The sequence below is a fragment of the Corvus brachyrhynchos genome, unplaced genomic scaffold (genome assembly GCF_000691975.1).
Source record: "Corvus brachyrhynchos isolate BGI_N302 unplaced genomic scaffold, ASM69197v1 scaffold293, whole genome shotgun sequence".
Lineage (NCBI taxonomy): Eukaryota > Metazoa > Chordata > Aves > Passeriformes > Corvidae > Corvus > Corvus brachyrhynchos.
In genome coordinates, this window is record NW_008237410.1 from 3,020,831 (window position 1) to 3,038,405 (window position 17,575).

Here is a 17,575-nt window from a genome sequence, read left to right on the forward strand (position 1 = left end):
CCCCCCCCCCCCATATATCTTTTTTTAAATGTATTTGAACAAGAATCCGTAAAATGAAAAATAGTCAGATGAGACTAATTTTGCATTCTGTCATATGCCTTCATGTACTACCCCTGATGTCCATGATACAGAGCAGGGACACCAGACTTTTAAATGTAGAATTCTGAAACTGTATAAAATACTGTGAAAATACATCCAGTATGTTGATTACAATAATCTGAGGATTTCAGCCCAGCTCTAAAACCGTGCTAACATTGGCCCAACAAAAAACTGTGGGTCATAAATAAAGGATTCTTTAAAATAAGGCAAGTGCAGCAGTAGCACCCTGTCCCTTTAACTGGTGTCAGTGACCAAAGGGATTGATTCACAGATCATATGCTTTTGAGTGGCCCGACAAGATTTCCACAGAATAACCAAAAAAGCCACTAAACTGCACCTATATGGTCATCAGGAGGAAATCTTGCAATTCCTACTCCAGAGTCAGTTTTGCAGAGATCAGAACAGGTGTTTTCCTATTCATTATTTATTGTCAGTGCCATTGCAGGATAAACACTGACTTTGCAGGCAAGTCTTCTACCATCTGTGTCAGCTCCTGAGTCTGTAGGTGAGCTCTGGAAGGTTGACAGCTGCTTCACTGCAGCAGTCCTCAGACTGTGACTTCTTAGTGGCTCTAGCTTGGATACCAGAGTGCTAGTTCATACCATGCCAGAGGACTAAGGGAATATGCCTCTGAGATGCAGGGAAAGCACCTTGGGAAAGGGAGCTCTTGAATCTTCCCTAAAGAGAGCCATCAGAGTTGGCCTGCAGGCTCTCAAGATTGCCACGTAGTGATTAATTTTTTTTTCCATGAAAGATTCTGGAGTTGTGCCAAAGCAAGGAATGCCAAGTCCCTGATTTCAGCATTTTTTATCTAGGCCAGTATCTCCTAACCTGGGGCTATAACATCCTGACATCTCATGAGGTCTTCATCTAGCCCAGAGACTGCCCCAGAAGCTCCGCTCAGTGGCAGCTGCATCACAGCATGACAGGGTGACCTGGCTCTTGGGTGGCCTTCTGGAGAAAAACAGCAATGTGCAGGAATCCCTTGGAGAAGCTCTATGCACTGTGATACCCAGGTCTGAGTGGTCCAAAGTGAGCATGTTTGAGCTGTAGATTTACTGAATGACTTTGCATAACATATTTTCTGAACAGAAGCCAGAGGACAGAAATTCTCTGAACTGTAGCATCCCTGATTTAAGCTCCCAAGTTCCTCAATAAATGGATTAGTAAGGCAAAACCCTTGCAGTGCATCCCATGAACTCTTACCACACTGCTGTTTGCTTCCTGACCATCTGGATCCACTGCAGACACCACCCTGACACCTGTTTCAGAGCCCAGGCTCTGCCTGGGGTGGGATTCCCCATCCCACCCCCCTGGGTCCTTCAAGCACTGCAGTGCTGGACCCTGTACTCCAGATCCCCAAAAATATTTCTATAGAGATAACATAAACCCTTTCCCTGTTAGCCTTGGAATCACTTGGTTACTCGTGTGAAGCTTTTCCAGCATAACAGATGGAATAATGGCTCAAAATCCTTATTTCTGATTATATCAACATGCAGGACATATCAGAGTCAATAAAAGCTTAGTGCATTTGCCCGCACTCTAAATCTTCACCTATGTCTGTACTTTTTCTGATGCAGCCCCTTACGACTGGGACCTAGAGGATATTATTAGCATGCTTGCTTTGGCACACTGAAATTTGTTATTTTGGCAGATCTTTCTTGATCTGATTCCAGCCTATGTGCCATGTGCCAATAAGTCATGTGGGTTTCATTTTTTTGCATCTGGTTCAGTCCACCTATGTCTGCTGTGATGTGTCTATCCATTTTCTCTGTGTATGTGGCAGTATCTTACAGCACTCAAGTAATCTGATCCAAACCTTTTACAGCAAGGGTGGACTGTCAGTTCCTTCCAAAGGACAAGTCCCACAGCAGGCCCCCAGGAGCTGGTGGGCTGGGAGGAGGACCCACGTTTGCACTGCCTTCCCACTGTCTTTGCTTCAGCCACGCAGGCGGCTGTGGCTCAAGTGAGGCACTTGAAGGCTTTAAGATCTTCAAAGGCAGATGGTTCTCAAAAAGCCATAAAGGGCTGTCACAACACCCATGAGAGATTTAGAAACTGAGCTCCCATCAAGAGTTGTGAGGGCCTGGATGGGTCTGTGTTTTGGCCCTTGGCTTTCCCATGGCTGTGGGCTTGGCTTTCCAAATCACATCCTTCTAAGGTGAAGCTCAGGATGAGCTTTAGCCAAGTGTGGTTTTCTCCTCTGATTGCCATAAACTCTTGCATGTGGCTCTTCCAAGTGCCCTAGGGCTGCCATATGAGCTCCATCTGCTGTGGCTCCTGCTATGAAAAGACTGCTTTTTAACTGCTAAGAATGGCTCACAATCCTAACAGGATTCCCAAAATAGGGGTCAGTGGAAGTTGTCCTCTAGCATTTGCTGGGATCTCTGTGAGACATCCTTCTTCTCTACATCGCTCTGACTTCCTTCACTGGCTGTAGTCTCACCATTTGCCATTGTCTTTGTGCATGCAGACTCCAAGTACATCTGTGCCCTTGTCCATTATTCTCTTGATACCTTTTGAAACCACCTTTCGACTCAGAGAGTGTGGGCTACTTTCCTCTGTCTGATATGCTGTTCTCTACTGAAGTAATCAGCTATCCAAAGCATGTCCTGGAGATTACTAGCGCTTCTGCAGCAGTCTGGCTGGGAGATATCACTTGGGCATTTTTTACACAGAAAAACATCTATTCAATAGACAGGTGAATTTTACTGAAATAAATGTGAGAATGCAATTGTAAACTGAAAGAAGACTCCTGTAAACCACTGTGTGAATCTATTTCTAAATTTGCAAGTGCAACGTGGGGAGATTCATTTTATTGTTTATATTTTTGTCTGCCAGCTGGGAGACAAAGGAGAACAGCGCCTGTTTATGAAGCAACCCTTCTTTTGAAAAATGTCAGAGAAAATAGACAAAAGCAAGCAAGTCTTGCAAAACAGCTTCTTAAATAAAATTGCCAAGGCAGATACAGCTGAAGGCTCATTTCTCTGATGGACGCATAGCTTCAGAGAAGTTTGCCTTTCATGACTCATCCTTCCCCTGTCACTTTGCCAGTGGAAGGATCTCTAATAGAGGTTTCTGCTCAGCTACTCTGTAGCACTTAAGCCAGATGGTGTTTATCTGGGCACTCCAAGGGCCTGAAAGTGTGCCCAGGGCAGTGGTGTAGAGGATACATGACACATCCTTTAAAATTCTATTCTTGACACTTGGGGAAAAAAGAACTGGCTAGGCAAATGTGTCTTCAAGCTAACAGCACCGGGACCACTTGTTCAGTGTTGGGTCTGAGCTTCATCTGAGCACTGAGGAAGCACAAGGGTGGCCACCAGCGGCTGAGCCCTCGCCAGCTGCTGTGGCAAAACAGTTACACTCACACAAAATCAGATAAATGCCTTGGATAATCAGAGGTTTTCTTAGTAAAGGTAACTGTATGAAGTCTGTAAGTACCAAATGGATTCAAAAGTCCTTGTGTCTTGCCAGCAACAAGCTCAGTGATTCGTCACTCAATGTCAATAACATTCAGAATGTTACTGAGAATAAATAGCAATGAACCAAAAGGCAGTGTCTTCTCTTGGATAATAAAAATTTAAAGAAAATAGCTAAAGTACCCAATCTGTTGTTGGATCAGGGATTTTCTGGATTGAGGGAAAGCCAATGATCCTGAAGGACCGAAAAAGACTTGTTTCAGATTTTGCGTCATATTCCAGGCTGTTCTGTGGGTAAACTCATATGTTTATCTCAGGAAAGTTGCCAAAAGTCACTAGTTTCTTTAGTATGTGTATAACTTGCATGCAAGTCACCCTTCCCAGCAAATGATAAAGCTGCAGAGGTGGTTTGATTAAGCAACTGATTGTATCTGTAAGAGGCAAAGGAAGCATAGCTGTGAGAACACACACCTCAGCACACTCAGTATTTGATATTCCTTCTCTGTAACCACAGCCAAATGGCAAATGTATTTAGACCCTCAGCTAGGTAATCATTGCAGTTTTGTGCCATCTTGGTTTCTGGCTCTTGTAGATCTTGACATTTTATTTTGATTGTAATGATTATCATCTCCAGATACAATCTGTCTTTTCATATTAAACATTTCAAATTTGTTTTGTTGAAGCAGACATTTAATTTGTACAATTTTGAAACCTCTTCAAGATATCTGAGCCATATATTCAAATCAAAAAATTATGAAATAGTAACAAATAAAAGAAGAAGGAAACTTCTCAGCTCTACTCTTCAAATCTGCCTGCTGTAGTACAGCATGTAGTCACAGGATTTAGATACTGTGTTTATAATAGATTCTTCACCACTTTGAAATTAAGCCATAATACACTGTAGATTAGTCTGATGCTTAGGACATATTAGTCTTATCCTCTACAGTTGTTTAGTGCCCTATGAGGCATTCAGTACGTTACTGACGGAAGAGAAAGGAACATGTGAACTGAAATCAGTGCTACCCAAAAAAGAGTTATGAAGTGTTAGGCTATAAAAATATTCTTTATGCTTCATGCAAAGGCTCAATCAATTTAGATAAATTATACTTAAATGTACTTAAATATACTTAAATATACTTAAATACACTTAAATATACTTAAATACAATTTAATCTTTCAAATTTCTTCTAAATAACAGGAAAATGTGAATATTTGAATTTTGTTTCCTGATTATCATGCTTGCATTTAAAATGTAAAGTTTCTACATTTAAGCTGAAGACCTAGAGGTTTTTAATACTTTCCTCTGCTACTGCATGAAGTAAACAAGAAAAAACATGAATGACATTAAGGCAATTTCATTGTTTCAGATGATGGAAAACTGTCCTTTGATGAATTCAAAGCTTACTTTGCTGACGGAGTTCTGAGTGGAGAAGAACTGCATGACCTTTTTCACACCATTGATACACACAATACTGAGTAAGTGCCCCCTTCTAACAACTCCAGTGCCTCTCTCTGTATCTGAGAATGGAAAACAGACATCAGGCTGATTTTAGGAAACAAGTTTATGTAGGAAGCTGCTTGAGGGAAGCCAGGCTGTGTCATATGGCTATAAACTGTACAAGTGAAGTGTTTTGAAAGCTCATTGAAATATTTGCATGTTCCAATAAACGTGATTTGGGTACTGAGAACAAGGGGTGGAAATTGGATGCCTTCTGTATTCCCCCACCATGGAAAGAAAAGGAGCTGGGGCCTCCTTCAGGCTTAAAGATGAATTTCTCAATTCTCAATCCCACCGAGTCATACTGAGATGAATACTTGGAGCAGATGTTGAAAAGGAAATAAAATAAATGAAGCAACTATATATAGTAAAGAGCTGAAAAAGCCATCCTCTCTGGTGGCATGGTACTTGTGCTGGGTGCTGTCCCTTGGGATATTCCTGTTATGGTTGGGTTTAACAATGCCACGGGGAAAATAAGCTGACATGATGTTCAGCAAGGAGAAGTGCAGAGTCCTGCTTCTGGGGAGGAACAACCCCAAACTTTTGTGGAAAATGGAATCAAGTTAAATGTAGTTTCATAGTAGAATTCACAAGATTTTAGAGTTTGTGCCAAAATAATGTCCTGAAGTAAGCAGAAGAAATGGTACTTAATCTATTGGACTTGTGGGGAATGAAAAATATTACAGTCTTCATAAGACGATCACAGGATGGGGTGATGGAGATGGGGAGGTGGTGGAGTCACCACCCTGGAGGTATTTGGGGGATTTGGTAGTTTCGGATTAACAGTTGGACTTGATGGTTTTAGAGGTCTTTTCTAGCCCAAAAAATTGCATGATTCTATGGTTCCATGCACTAATATATCCTGGGGCCCACCCAGCTAGAAAGCAGCTTGGCAGAAAAAGATATTGGGTGAACACCAACTTGAACATGAGCTAACAATGTGCCCCAGTCGCCACGAAGGTCAATGAATGGTATGAATGACCCAGAGTAAAAAACCTCATTTGAGCCAGACTCATTTGAACAGCTTTGGACTTCCTCCTATGTACCACATATCTGCATAAGTGGTTTTATTTTACCATAATTCCATTTGGTCTGCAAGCATCCTGAGAAAGGCAGAAATTCTTGATACTAAGCAAGATTTCTAAGAAAAAAGTCAGATGGTCTACATCTATTTTTCCTTTCTTTTTATTTGTAAAGCTTTTTCATTTGTAAAATATTTTGCTTTTTATTATTAGTATTTGTATACCATTTTCTCTTGAACAGAGACTATATAGATCTGAAAAATATGTAGAAAAGTGAAGATAACATGTTTTTCCTCCTGGTAGAAAGGCACACCTGAAAAATTGGTGTAATTGTTGAAGGCTTCTGCTATTAACTGAAAATAGGCAATTAAACTGTCCTAGCAGACATCTGAGAGATCATTCTCACTGTCCAGAAAAAGCCTGGCAAAAACCTGGGCACAAAATGCACAGAATACATACCAAAGGGTCCAGTTTTCATGTATTTCAAGGAATGGAGCAAGTGGAAAATTAAGACAAGCTACTAAATGACCTTTTTCAACCAGAAGAAAGGGTGTTGATGGATTAGCATTTATTACAGGAGGAGGACCTAGATACAGACAAGAAAATGTACTTGAAACTTGGATTTAAAACAGCAAGAAAAAGCTTTTTGAGTGTTTTTTCATGAAGTCTTTAACTGATAAAATGCTTTAGGGTGACTTCGCAGCTGAAAAGTATTCTACAAGGCTTGATCTTTAGCAGAGGCAAATACATTTTAAAGGCTTTCCCTTAGCCCCTCTGTAAGCTTTTGAGGAACCTGTCAGCAAGATGTCACATGCCAAATATCAGATGGATATAGCAAAGAAAGACTGCTTGGACAGTATAATATGATTTCCTTGTTAGCATAGCTTTCAGAAAAAAATCACATGGAGCAGATATAATGAGGCAAAACCTTTACTCACTGGCATTTCCTGAAAAGGGCAGGTTATGTAAAATGTCTCAAATTAATGAGCTAGCTAAGAAAAATAGCAAAATGTTCATTGAACCTTGGGAAGTGTTTTAATGTAAGCATTAGGAGAATCATGTATGTATCAAACAACCCCCGAACCATCTATTCTGAGATTTTTCACTTCCAAATTATCCGAGGGAATTAATGAAAATTATGCAAGTCAGAAGTAGTTTATGGCTGGTTTTTAGGAGGGGAGGGTGAAGAATTCTGCTCACTTTTGTAGCTAGTAGGAGGAGACTTGCACAGGTTGTCTCTCTTATCCAATTAAAATGTAGACACTGTCAAACTCTGGGCAAATCTTTTATCTTCTCTCTGCTTCACTTCAATATTTACAAATTGCAGACTGTAATTCCCTATCCCAGAAATATTTTGTAAGCATTGAGATTATGCAGTGATTTACACCACACGTAAATGCCTAGGACAGATGTCTAGAGAAGCATGTCATGATGCCTTAGTTCATTTCTTGGAGTATCTCAAGATTTCATAACCAGCTTGTCACAAGAGCAGACTTTGGGTTGTTTCCACCTGCATTAAATCTCTGCCAGCATTCAAAACCTCACTGTGTGCACAAGTCTTTGTACTTTAAAGCCTGAAGATAAAAAAGGAGATGTGGCCTTGGGGTGATAGCCATGGACCACAAACTCAGGCGATTTGAATTCCCTTCTCAGCTATGCTGCAGCAATCTTTCAATAAAATATTAAAAGCATGAAAGACTTACTCTGGTTTAACACTTTTAAGGGAACTAAATTAAACAGGTATTAAACTCTGCTATTACACAGGCCCTAATGTCAGTCATGTTGAAGAGAGATTTACATTATTAACTTTTAAAAGACCAATCCAAGCTAACGCAACGTGCTTGTCACAAAGCAGACAGGCTGTGGAAGGTTGCTAAAATGAGTAATTACCATTTCCAATGTGATAACAGGGAAAATAACAGAGGGTTTCACTTCCCGGTAATTCAGGTTGTGTCTGCCTGACTATGATCTGCACCCTGGTATTTGAAGCAGTCAGGTGTTCTTTTTTTAAGAAGTAAAAGAAGAGTCCAAAAAGGAAAAACAGATGAGTAAGAATCAGTTACTGCCACATAAAGTTTCCAAAACATAGGTTGAAGAGTTTGTTATGGCAGGATGTATTTAAATGCACAACTTGTCTAGACCCTAAAGAACATGTTATTCGTTCAGGGCAGATCATTGCTTTTACTGAAAATTTGCATTGCTAAGGGTATTTCCTCAGGACATAATTTGGACATATATTTTGCAGTTCATGAAGGTACTTACATGTATACTATTTTTTCATTCTATTTTAAAAAAATCTACATTTCCTTTTTGTATCATTTGAAATATTTATATTAGATATTAATTTTCTCTGTTTCTGAATTTTGAGTTCTTTTACTCAGAGTTTGGATTACAATGCAGGAGACGCCAGGCTTTTCTTTACTGATGTTTGTTATTTCTTATCTTTAGCACAGCTGCACAGGGTGTGCTTTCTAGTTGGCAGGGTGGAAAATGGCCCAAGTTCTAATGTCCAAGGCCATTTAAAGTCCAAATCAAGCAATTATGAAATACCAAGTAATACGTTTTTACTTATAATCCAATAACTAACCTTTCATGATCTGCACTGTGGGTTTTTTTGACCCAATACGAGAACACTCAGATTTGTGAAGAAGAAGGAGAAAAGATGAAGTACAAATCCACACCCAAAATCCTCCATATTGTTACACTTATATATATAATTATATCCCAGAAACCTAAATTCTCTAAACCCAGGGTTCCAACAATTAAATAAATACCACTAAAGACACAGTGTACAAATTGATTGCCTAAATTTTTTAACTTATTTTCCCTTTTCCTTTGGGTACAGCCAGAAACAAATGCATAAGACAACCAAATTAGGTGAAGTAGTGTATCCATGCAAAAAGTAATTTATTTTTCCATCTTTTAGTAGTGCTGTGATGTTTTACCTTTCTCGAAGGTAAGCTTTGATTAGGCCATACAATGAGCATTCCTGACATGTTATTAGTATAAGGTGACTGCTTCAGGGGGGTAGCAGTTAACCATTCTTCTCTAAGTGAAGTTTCCAGTATCATCATTACTTCAGAGTGAAACTGAAAGCCAATTAGGCATTTGACTGCCACTGAGAGTCGCTTCTATTTGTGCTTTCCAGGATCTTGTGAAAAATTTGAGCAATCCTTATTCAAACACATACCATTAAATGGTATAAAGAAGTAGTTGTGGGGGGCCCACACTCAGATGCCCTCACTCTGCCAGTGTAAGGAAAGGCTTTGCGTTGATGCAGCAATAATCAGGTCTGGGCTGTTAGAGCCACATCTCCAGGTTCTTGTTTCCTAGCATACATTTGCTTCTATTGCAAAGCAGTGTGTTGCATTTAAAGACTCTTAAAAAAACCCCAACCAAACAAGGGTAAGCAAGAAATCAAGAGCAGTGACTTAAGCTTCAGCCTGGAGTTTGTACAGTGATTCTCCTCCCCTTATTCATAATGGTTTAAATGTTTTGCAGATAGCCCCAATGTAAACACACTATAAGCATCTGAGAAACATCTTAAGCTCTTTTTAAGTTATCAGGAGGCCAAGGTAGATGCCCACAGTTTCTTGAGTAGGAGCCAGGCCTCCAGAGTTAGAGTTAGACCAACGTACGTGCATGTCTGTGAGCAGGGGAGGGGCAAGGGGAAGAGCTTATCTTTGTGGGCTGATTTGACATGTGTTTGACATGACATCCATGTTATACTTCTGTACTGTCAGTTTGGACCTGGTCAGTACTTGTCCTAACACTTCAAAAACTCTCAAAGCACTCTATTTGAAATCTGAGTTAACCTTTTTGGAGGTTTGTGAGGGTGAAGGAAAGCTAGTGTGGTTCCTCACCCCTCTCTGCTCCCCCAGTCTCAGCTCCAAGCTATACAGTGCTCAGTGAAGCTCTGCAGGGCTGATGGGCACAATGGGAAGGGTGTTGGAGCAAATGCGAGTGCTGCAAAGGCACCAGAAGTCTTTCTTTGTGCTGACAAGGAGAATCATGGAGGACGTGGTCTGCAGGTTGCAGTAATTTTGGAGCTGAAGTAATTTTAGAGCTGAAGACCCACATACTCTGCTGTCTCAGAGCATTCTCTTCATTAACTGATAGCAAAACATCTCGCATGCAAAACAGTGTTGAAGCACAGTTGAGGTAGCTCTGCAGAAATACAGCTGTTTTGTTTACATGTGTTATTGCCTGAATAATTGTAATGAAAGTAGAGAAAGGTATAAGAAGCACAGCTCTTTTTATACATGAAGAGAAATATGCAGGAAAAGTTTGAAATTAGTGGTTTAACAGGTGATGGCTGTTGCAACTCATTTCTTTGGTAAATTGTCTCCTATTTAATTTTAATGTCAGCTCTGATGAGCTCGTGTTTCAGCAGAGCAAGAATCCTTGGCATGGTTAATGGTTTAGTGAATAAGTCTTAGCAAAAGTCATTGCAAATATAATAAACCTCCTTTTTACTCTTATCCTTTACCCTTCCCCCCCCCCCAGTCAGGACTTCCATAGAAATTGTTTTAGCATAATGGCATCCTCCGGGAAAAGGTGTCAGAAGATAATGAGAATATTTGGCAAAGTTACAACTAGGAGATATACAGAAGGTCTCAAGGGGATTTAGTCTGCAGCACTGCTGGAGAGTCTGCGATAAATGCTTCACTGATTACTGACTCACAGGAGTCTGTGGGGAATCAGACTTGTTTTTCTCACTTTATTCATTGGCAAAATGAAGTCCTCAGTCAGGACCCTTGTTATAAGGTAGGAGGGGTGCTAGAACTATTGAGGACCTGGGGCACAAGCAACCTCCCAAAGGTAGGGAGATCCCATTCAACCTTTGTGTGTGGCATAAGTTGAACTGAGCACAAGCCAGAGATGAGCTTGGTGAGGAGCTGAGAGCCTCAGCCACCTGCAGCACTGAGCTTGTGCTGGGCATTTGGGAGAGTGTGTCATGCTGCATGCACAGCAGATGTAGGGGTGGGATGTGACACTATGGAGACACATCTACACTTGCAAACGTGTGTGTCAGCAGGGTGTCTAAGGCTCCCTCATGGCCAGGGAAGTCACTGGCACCTAAGACATGATACTGTTCGCATGGGCTTCAGCTCAGTTGCCCAGGCATTAGGCATTTAAGATGCTCACACTTGAAAATCAGCCCAAGGTGGAAAGGAGAAGTAGTTGGGACATGGGTAGTGGAAGAAATGCTAGAGCATTTGAACCAACACTCGATGCCTGTGTTATATCAAATTCCTTCTCAGTCTCCTAGCTGGTCCATTAAGCCCTCTGAGTTCCACTGAAAACACTGGGACTCCTTTGCCTGGCATGGGAGGTTGGACACCCGGCGCACACATGGACATCTACATTTAGGACTCACCCCAAAGCAAATAAACCTTCCTCCCACCTGCCCAGGTCTTCATTAGCAGAGCCCTAGTTCCTCCCGTGGGTCAAAAGAGAAGTGGTGAGATCATCTGCCCTAGCAGCAAACTCCAAAAGGTGACAGTTGGATGTTGAGAGTAAGAGGCTGGTTAGCAATCCTTGCAGTTGTGAGAACCCTTGAGCCTGGAGCCCAGTACAGTGCACTGAAACTAAAATGAAAGGCATGTTTATATGGACCACAATGCTTCCTTCAAGGTTCTGCTTGTAAATATAATAATAAGTCCTCAGTAGTTTAAGGGTACTCTAAATGTACTAATTATCTCTGCCTTGGATGGTTTCCTTTTGTTTTAGTTGGAAGGCATGTTTCAGTCTCATGCTATTGCTGATCTTTCACAGTTCAATACAAGTACACAGAAAAAACTAATTAACTTCTAAGTACAACAAGAAAAATAAAAAAAATATTAAGAACAATATGAGATACAGACAGGATCTTTAGTTAGGTGAACTGCAGGTGAGTAAATTTTCTTTTTAAAAGGAATTTTTGAATGCAAAAATTGCAGGAGTAAAATAATATATTGGGGTTTGACCATTTTAAAAAAACTGGTTCTTTTAGATAAAATGAGAAGTTCAGCCACATGGTGCAGCATTGGCATCAGAAAGGTGTGCTTGCTAATATTTAAACATGCAATTGCAGCTATTGGCTTTAACTCTCAGATTTTTCAAGACCATAGCTATGGAAATCAGCTTGGAAATGAAGCACAGAGACAAAGGCAAGATACTGGTCAGAGTGAGATGATTACACATTTTAGTATTTCACGACTGATCAAAACGAATTCACAAAGAATGATTTACAAAATCCTGATGCTATCAGATCCTCTGGTCAGACAGACAAGCTGAAAATAGAATTTTTCTTGGAAATTTTCCATATGAGTGGTTCTTTTTAATGGGAAATTCAGCTTTTTGCAGAAAAAAATGACAATCCCTCTCAGCAAAAAGATCAAACGGTAATGACTATTTTCATTTACACTTAACTAAATGGAGCTGATTTAAAGTGCTTCATTTCAGTTCTGCCGTAGATAACGTCAGCTCCCCTGCGGTAAGCTCGTTGCTTAATGGTAGGTGTAGTTTGGAGGTCTAGTCACTTCCATAAGGTGAGTTTCCCAGAGAACCACAAGAGTTTTAGTACCACTCAAAAACCATCTAGAGAGGTTTTACCATGACATCAGATAGCTCTGAGGGTTCTCAGATGAATCCCATCAGGCCCCACAGATTTGTAGGGATCCAGCTGAAGCAGCAGATCATGCACAATTTCAGGGTCGACCGGGAGTCAAATGTTCTTGCAGCCATGGTCCTCCAGCTCAGGACACTGGGACCTTCTTAGTCCATCATCCATGTTGAAGACAGAGGCAAAGAAAGCCTTAAATACCTCTGCCTTGTCCATGTCCCTGTCTGTGAAGTGCCCACCCTCATCCTGTAACAGGCTGTTGTTATTTCTGTGCTGCCTTTTGCCAATAATACATTTAAAGTACCTTTTAATTTTTCCACACATTTCTGGGCAGCTTCAACTCCAGTTAATCTTTGGCTGCATGAGTTCTCTCCCTACACTGGCAAGCTGCATCTCTCTATTCTTCCCATGTCCCTTGACCTTGCTAACACTAGGCATACATCTTCCTTTTCCGAAAGAAGATGCCTGCTCAGCAAAGCCAACCTTCTCCCTCATTTGCTTGATTTCTGACATTTTGGAATTGCCTGCTCCTGTGCATTTCCAAGGAGTGTAAGAAACCAAAGTAAACATTTTATTTTGTCTAAGAATAAATAATTTAATATCAGGTTTAAAAAAACCCCAACATTTTGTGACAAAACCAGAAATTGAAACATTATTGTCTCCTACGTGGTGAAAACTCTGAAATTTGCTCCCTGTGGCAGAAGAGCCACCATGATGCTGCATCTCATCACCTCATTTGGGTTTATGTCATTCAGACTCTGTGAAAAATCATAGCTCTGCAGCCCTTGTATATTGCTCTACAAATTTTAGCGTACACAACAAGTTTTAATAGAATTATTAAGCCTCTTTTAGAAACACAAAGGCTGTTATAGCTGGGATGATTAAAGTGACTTGTCAGCTATGTAGTCATCACATCCCTGTGGTAGGTGTAGTTTGGAGGTCTAGTCACTTCCATAAGGTGAGTTTCCCAGAGAACCACAAGAGTTTTAGTACCACTCAAAAACCATCTAGAGAGGTTTTACCATGACATCAGATAGCTCTGAGGGTTCTCAGATGAATCCCATCAGGCCCCACAGATTTGTAGGGATCCAGCTGAAGCAGCAGATCATGCACAATTTCAGGGTCGACCGGGAGTCAAATGTTCTTGCAGCCATGGTCCTCCAGCTCAGGACACTGGGACCTTCTTAGTCCATCATCCATGTTGAAGGCAGAGGCAAAGAAAGCCTTAAATACCTCTGCCTTGTCCATGTCCCTGTCTGTGAAGTGCCCATCCTCATCCTGTAACAGGCTGTTGTTATTTCTGTGCTGCCTTTTGCCAATAATACATTTAAAGTACCTTTTAATTTTTCCACACATTTCTGGGCAGCTTCAACTCCAGTTAATCTTTGGCTGCATGAGTTCTCTCCCTACACTGGCAAGCTGCATCTCTCTATTCTTCCCATGTCCCTTGACCTTGCTAACACTAGGCATACATCTTCCTTTTCCGAAAGAAGATGCCTGCTCAGCAAAGCCAACCTTCTCCCTCATTTGCTTGATTTCTGACATTTTGGAATTGCCTGCTCCTGTGCATTTCCAAGGAGTGTAAGAAACCAAAGTAAACATTTTATTTTGTCTAAGAATAAATAATTTAATATCAGGTTTAAAAAAACCCCAACATTTTGTGACAAAACCAGAAATTGAAACATTATTGTCTCCTACGTGGTGAAAACTCTGAAATTTGCTCCCTGTGGCAGAAGAGCCACCATGATGCTGCATCTCATCACCTCATTTGGGTTTATGTCATTCAGACTCTGTGAAAAATCATAGCTCTGCAGCCCTTGTATATTGCTCTACAAATTTTAGCGTACACAACAAGTTTTAATAGAATTATTAAGCCTCTTTTAGAAACACAAAGGCTGTTATAGCTGGGATGATTAAAGTGACTTGTCAGCTATGTAGTCATCACATCCCTGTGAATCACTGCTGAATGCAAAGGACTAGAGAGTTGTTTTTACAGATGAGTTCTTAGTCAGGAAAAAAAACCTTTTAGTCTCTCCTTCAGTCCTGCCACAGGCAGAGCAGTAAGTTGTGATTCTGAAGTTATCATTTAGCCTGGAACTAACTAGATAATTATTTAGTGAAGCAAAATATGGGATATTAAAAGATCTGTAACCCTGCTGCCCAAGTCAGAGCCCAGAGAGCCAAGCTGGCTGCTGCCTTTGAGAGCCTAGAGGGTGCACAGTCTAGGTGGATCTGGGATTGAAGAGCAGCAGTGTCCTTGGGGCAGCAGGAAGTTTGCCTCCCCAGGGACAGAAGCTTTGTCCCACTTCTTCCGCCTCTTCCTCCTCTCCCTGTTCTGTGACAAGAGGCCAACATCTGGGCCTCTTGCAGCACTGCATCCTAGTGGAAGAAGTTTTGCCTCCACTGGTAAGCAACCTTGAACAAACCTAAACAAAAAGGTGTTGTTTGCTGTTGCAAAGGAGCTGTGAGGCAGAAAATCCTTGAAATGGAAGTGCGCACATAGGACTCCTTTGCAAAACAGCCTCTGTACTGTTGGAGCACTTATCTTATTTTGGTGACTTACAGTGAGATGGTACACAGGCTTTCTTGTTGCAAAGAGCTTACAGCTTTTTGGCTGAGATTGTCCATGCATGCCTATTCAGTTACTCTTGCATAGTTTAAGTAACATCTAATTCCTTTTACTCACAAATTATATGCTTCTACTTAACAGTAGGAGATACTAGCTTCAGACTTCCACCCCTAAAACCAATTTTAGCAAAAAGACATGCAAATGGGACTGAAAAGAGAGTTAGATCAAGCTTCTAAAATAAATCCTTCTCATATCTGAGAATGAAGAAAGATCTGAAGAAGAAAATGTTATCCTTGTCCAGCTGTAAGTCATGGCAATGATTTTCCTAAATTCAGTTAGTTCATAAAGTCTTTCTTATAGTATTGGATTCTTCAATAAAGTAACTGCTTTATATTCCAGATTTCATACTCTGTAAGATCTCATTTCCTCTTCTTATGGTCCAGGGAAAATACATAGATCATCTGCTGGTTCCTTTGCCTAGAGGTGCCTTTTGTACTGTGGAACAGTATGTGCCAGTCAGTGGATGGATCCATGGATCCACAGCAGTGGATGAGTGGAATGGCTTTAACCTTCCCTCCTCCCTGGCTGCCCCCAGCCCACGGCTAACTGTAGTGGGTAGAACAAGAGCACAGCTGCTTTGTAATTCTACATTTTGGACCACTTCCAGAGGTACCACAAATAAGCACTTTTGCCACAGTTCATTCAAGTGAATATGCTTATTTTCCTGTCACTGACCAATGCTTATGATCAACTTTTCAGTGATCAGGACTGCTCAGTGTAATAATCCTTTAAAAATAGCTCATGTTTTTAGGTAGAGAACATTTTAGACAAAGACAGGTAGAAGAACTGCATCTAGCAGTCAGAAAGCAAATTGAGAATTATCACGCTGACATGATGTGAATGCATTTGCCTCACCCTACGCTTTGGTTGCTTATAGTTAGTGGAGGGCTGGTGCCTGGATGTGAGTCATCCAGCAAATATTGTTAATAACATGTTCAGTGTTGCCAGATTATGGGTCTAAGCAGAAGCATCCTTGGCATATGTACCCACTGAAATGGTGAACAGGTGCCTGCTGTAAACCTGAGTACTGAGTTACGGATACAGCCCTCTGGTGTGCACCTCACTCCTGTACCAATAAATTCTTGCCAAACTTCTTTAATTATTTCTGTAGCATCTTGCAGGGAGCTCAGAATTGTTTGTATGCAGCAAAAGAATTCCTAGGTTTATTCACAACTGTGTTTGAAGCCGCATGTCATTATTTCCGGGAGAATGAAATAATCACTGACACAAAATTATAGCTTCCCTGCCTAGAACAGCATCCCCTTCAAACAGGATGCCAAGAACAATGAGACCTCCAAGGGTATTTATAACAGAAGGAAATACTGAGTATGCTGCACAGAAATCCATGTTCTTTATGTCTTTATGTTCTTTATGTCTTTTCTGTGTTTTTTCACAGGCTTGCTGCACAAAATGTTTTGGATAATATTTCTGGTTATTCAGGTGTCCAATTCTAACTGAAAATGAATTCAGCAGCTGAATACTTTTCCATTTTCACTGGTAGTCCATTTTCAGCTGTGTCACTCCTGTCAATAGGACAAACAGCATGCTGAAAACAGGGATGCTGAAAGCCTCTGAGCCCCTCCCTATGTCACTAACATGGTGTTTAGGATGTTGCAAAAGAACAGGGACCAGAAGGGATTGAAATATAAAATTTGAAAAGAGAGCATGAATTTGACTGGTTAACAGTGTGAAAGGCTGTTTTAAACACAGTTATCAAGCTGTGCATTAAATAATGCAGAAATGTATTTTACATTAAGTCATTAGGGCAGATGATGTGAAGGAGCAGAAAATGTAGGGATGATGAAAAAAGAGTAGGCATTATAACAGCAAACTCCTGTCATTTAACCTCATCATATTCTGTCAAGGCTCTTTGACTCAGGCAATTTTCCAGCTTTCAGGGTTTCAGATTGCATTTAAGAGATGAACATCTGGACTGTTCCAAAATTGACTGCTGAACGGCAGAAGTGTTGGTCAGACACACTTGACCATAGATGCCGTAGTGATCTGTGGTAAACAGCCTTAAGGAGCTGCAGACACTTTTTCCCACCACACACTTTGTTTACCTAAGAGTTAAGTTTCACAGCTTCAGCACCAGTTCATACAGACTCTGAATTCCTTTATACCTGCCACCAAGGTCATTGGAAAAGTCAGGTGCAAGTCTCATTTGCAGCCATCTAACTTGGCCTGTTTGAATGCAGGTAAGATCACCTTCAATTAATAAATGTTGTGTGAAAATCTCATTTACATTATCAATTAAAAGTGTTCAGAAGTTCTTATAGCCCTGAGTATGCAAGTCTG

General features: G+C 40.8%; 1 protein-coding gene across 1 annotated transcript in view; it reads left to right on the forward strand.

Moving 5' to 3' along the window:
- The window catches only part of NECAB1 (N-terminal EF-hand calcium binding protein 1), a gene marked incomplete at its 5' end in the record, with an annotated part of 58,879 nt that overhangs the window by 7,554 nt on the left and 33,750 nt on the right, over positions 1-17,575 (forward strand). Inside the window, one exon of the mRNA XM_017731043.1 lies at positions 4,889-4,997. Within this exon, the coding sequence (XP_017586532.1) occupies positions 4,889-4,997 (109 nt within the window). The remainder of the gene's footprint in view (positions 1-4,888; positions 4,998-17,575) is intronic.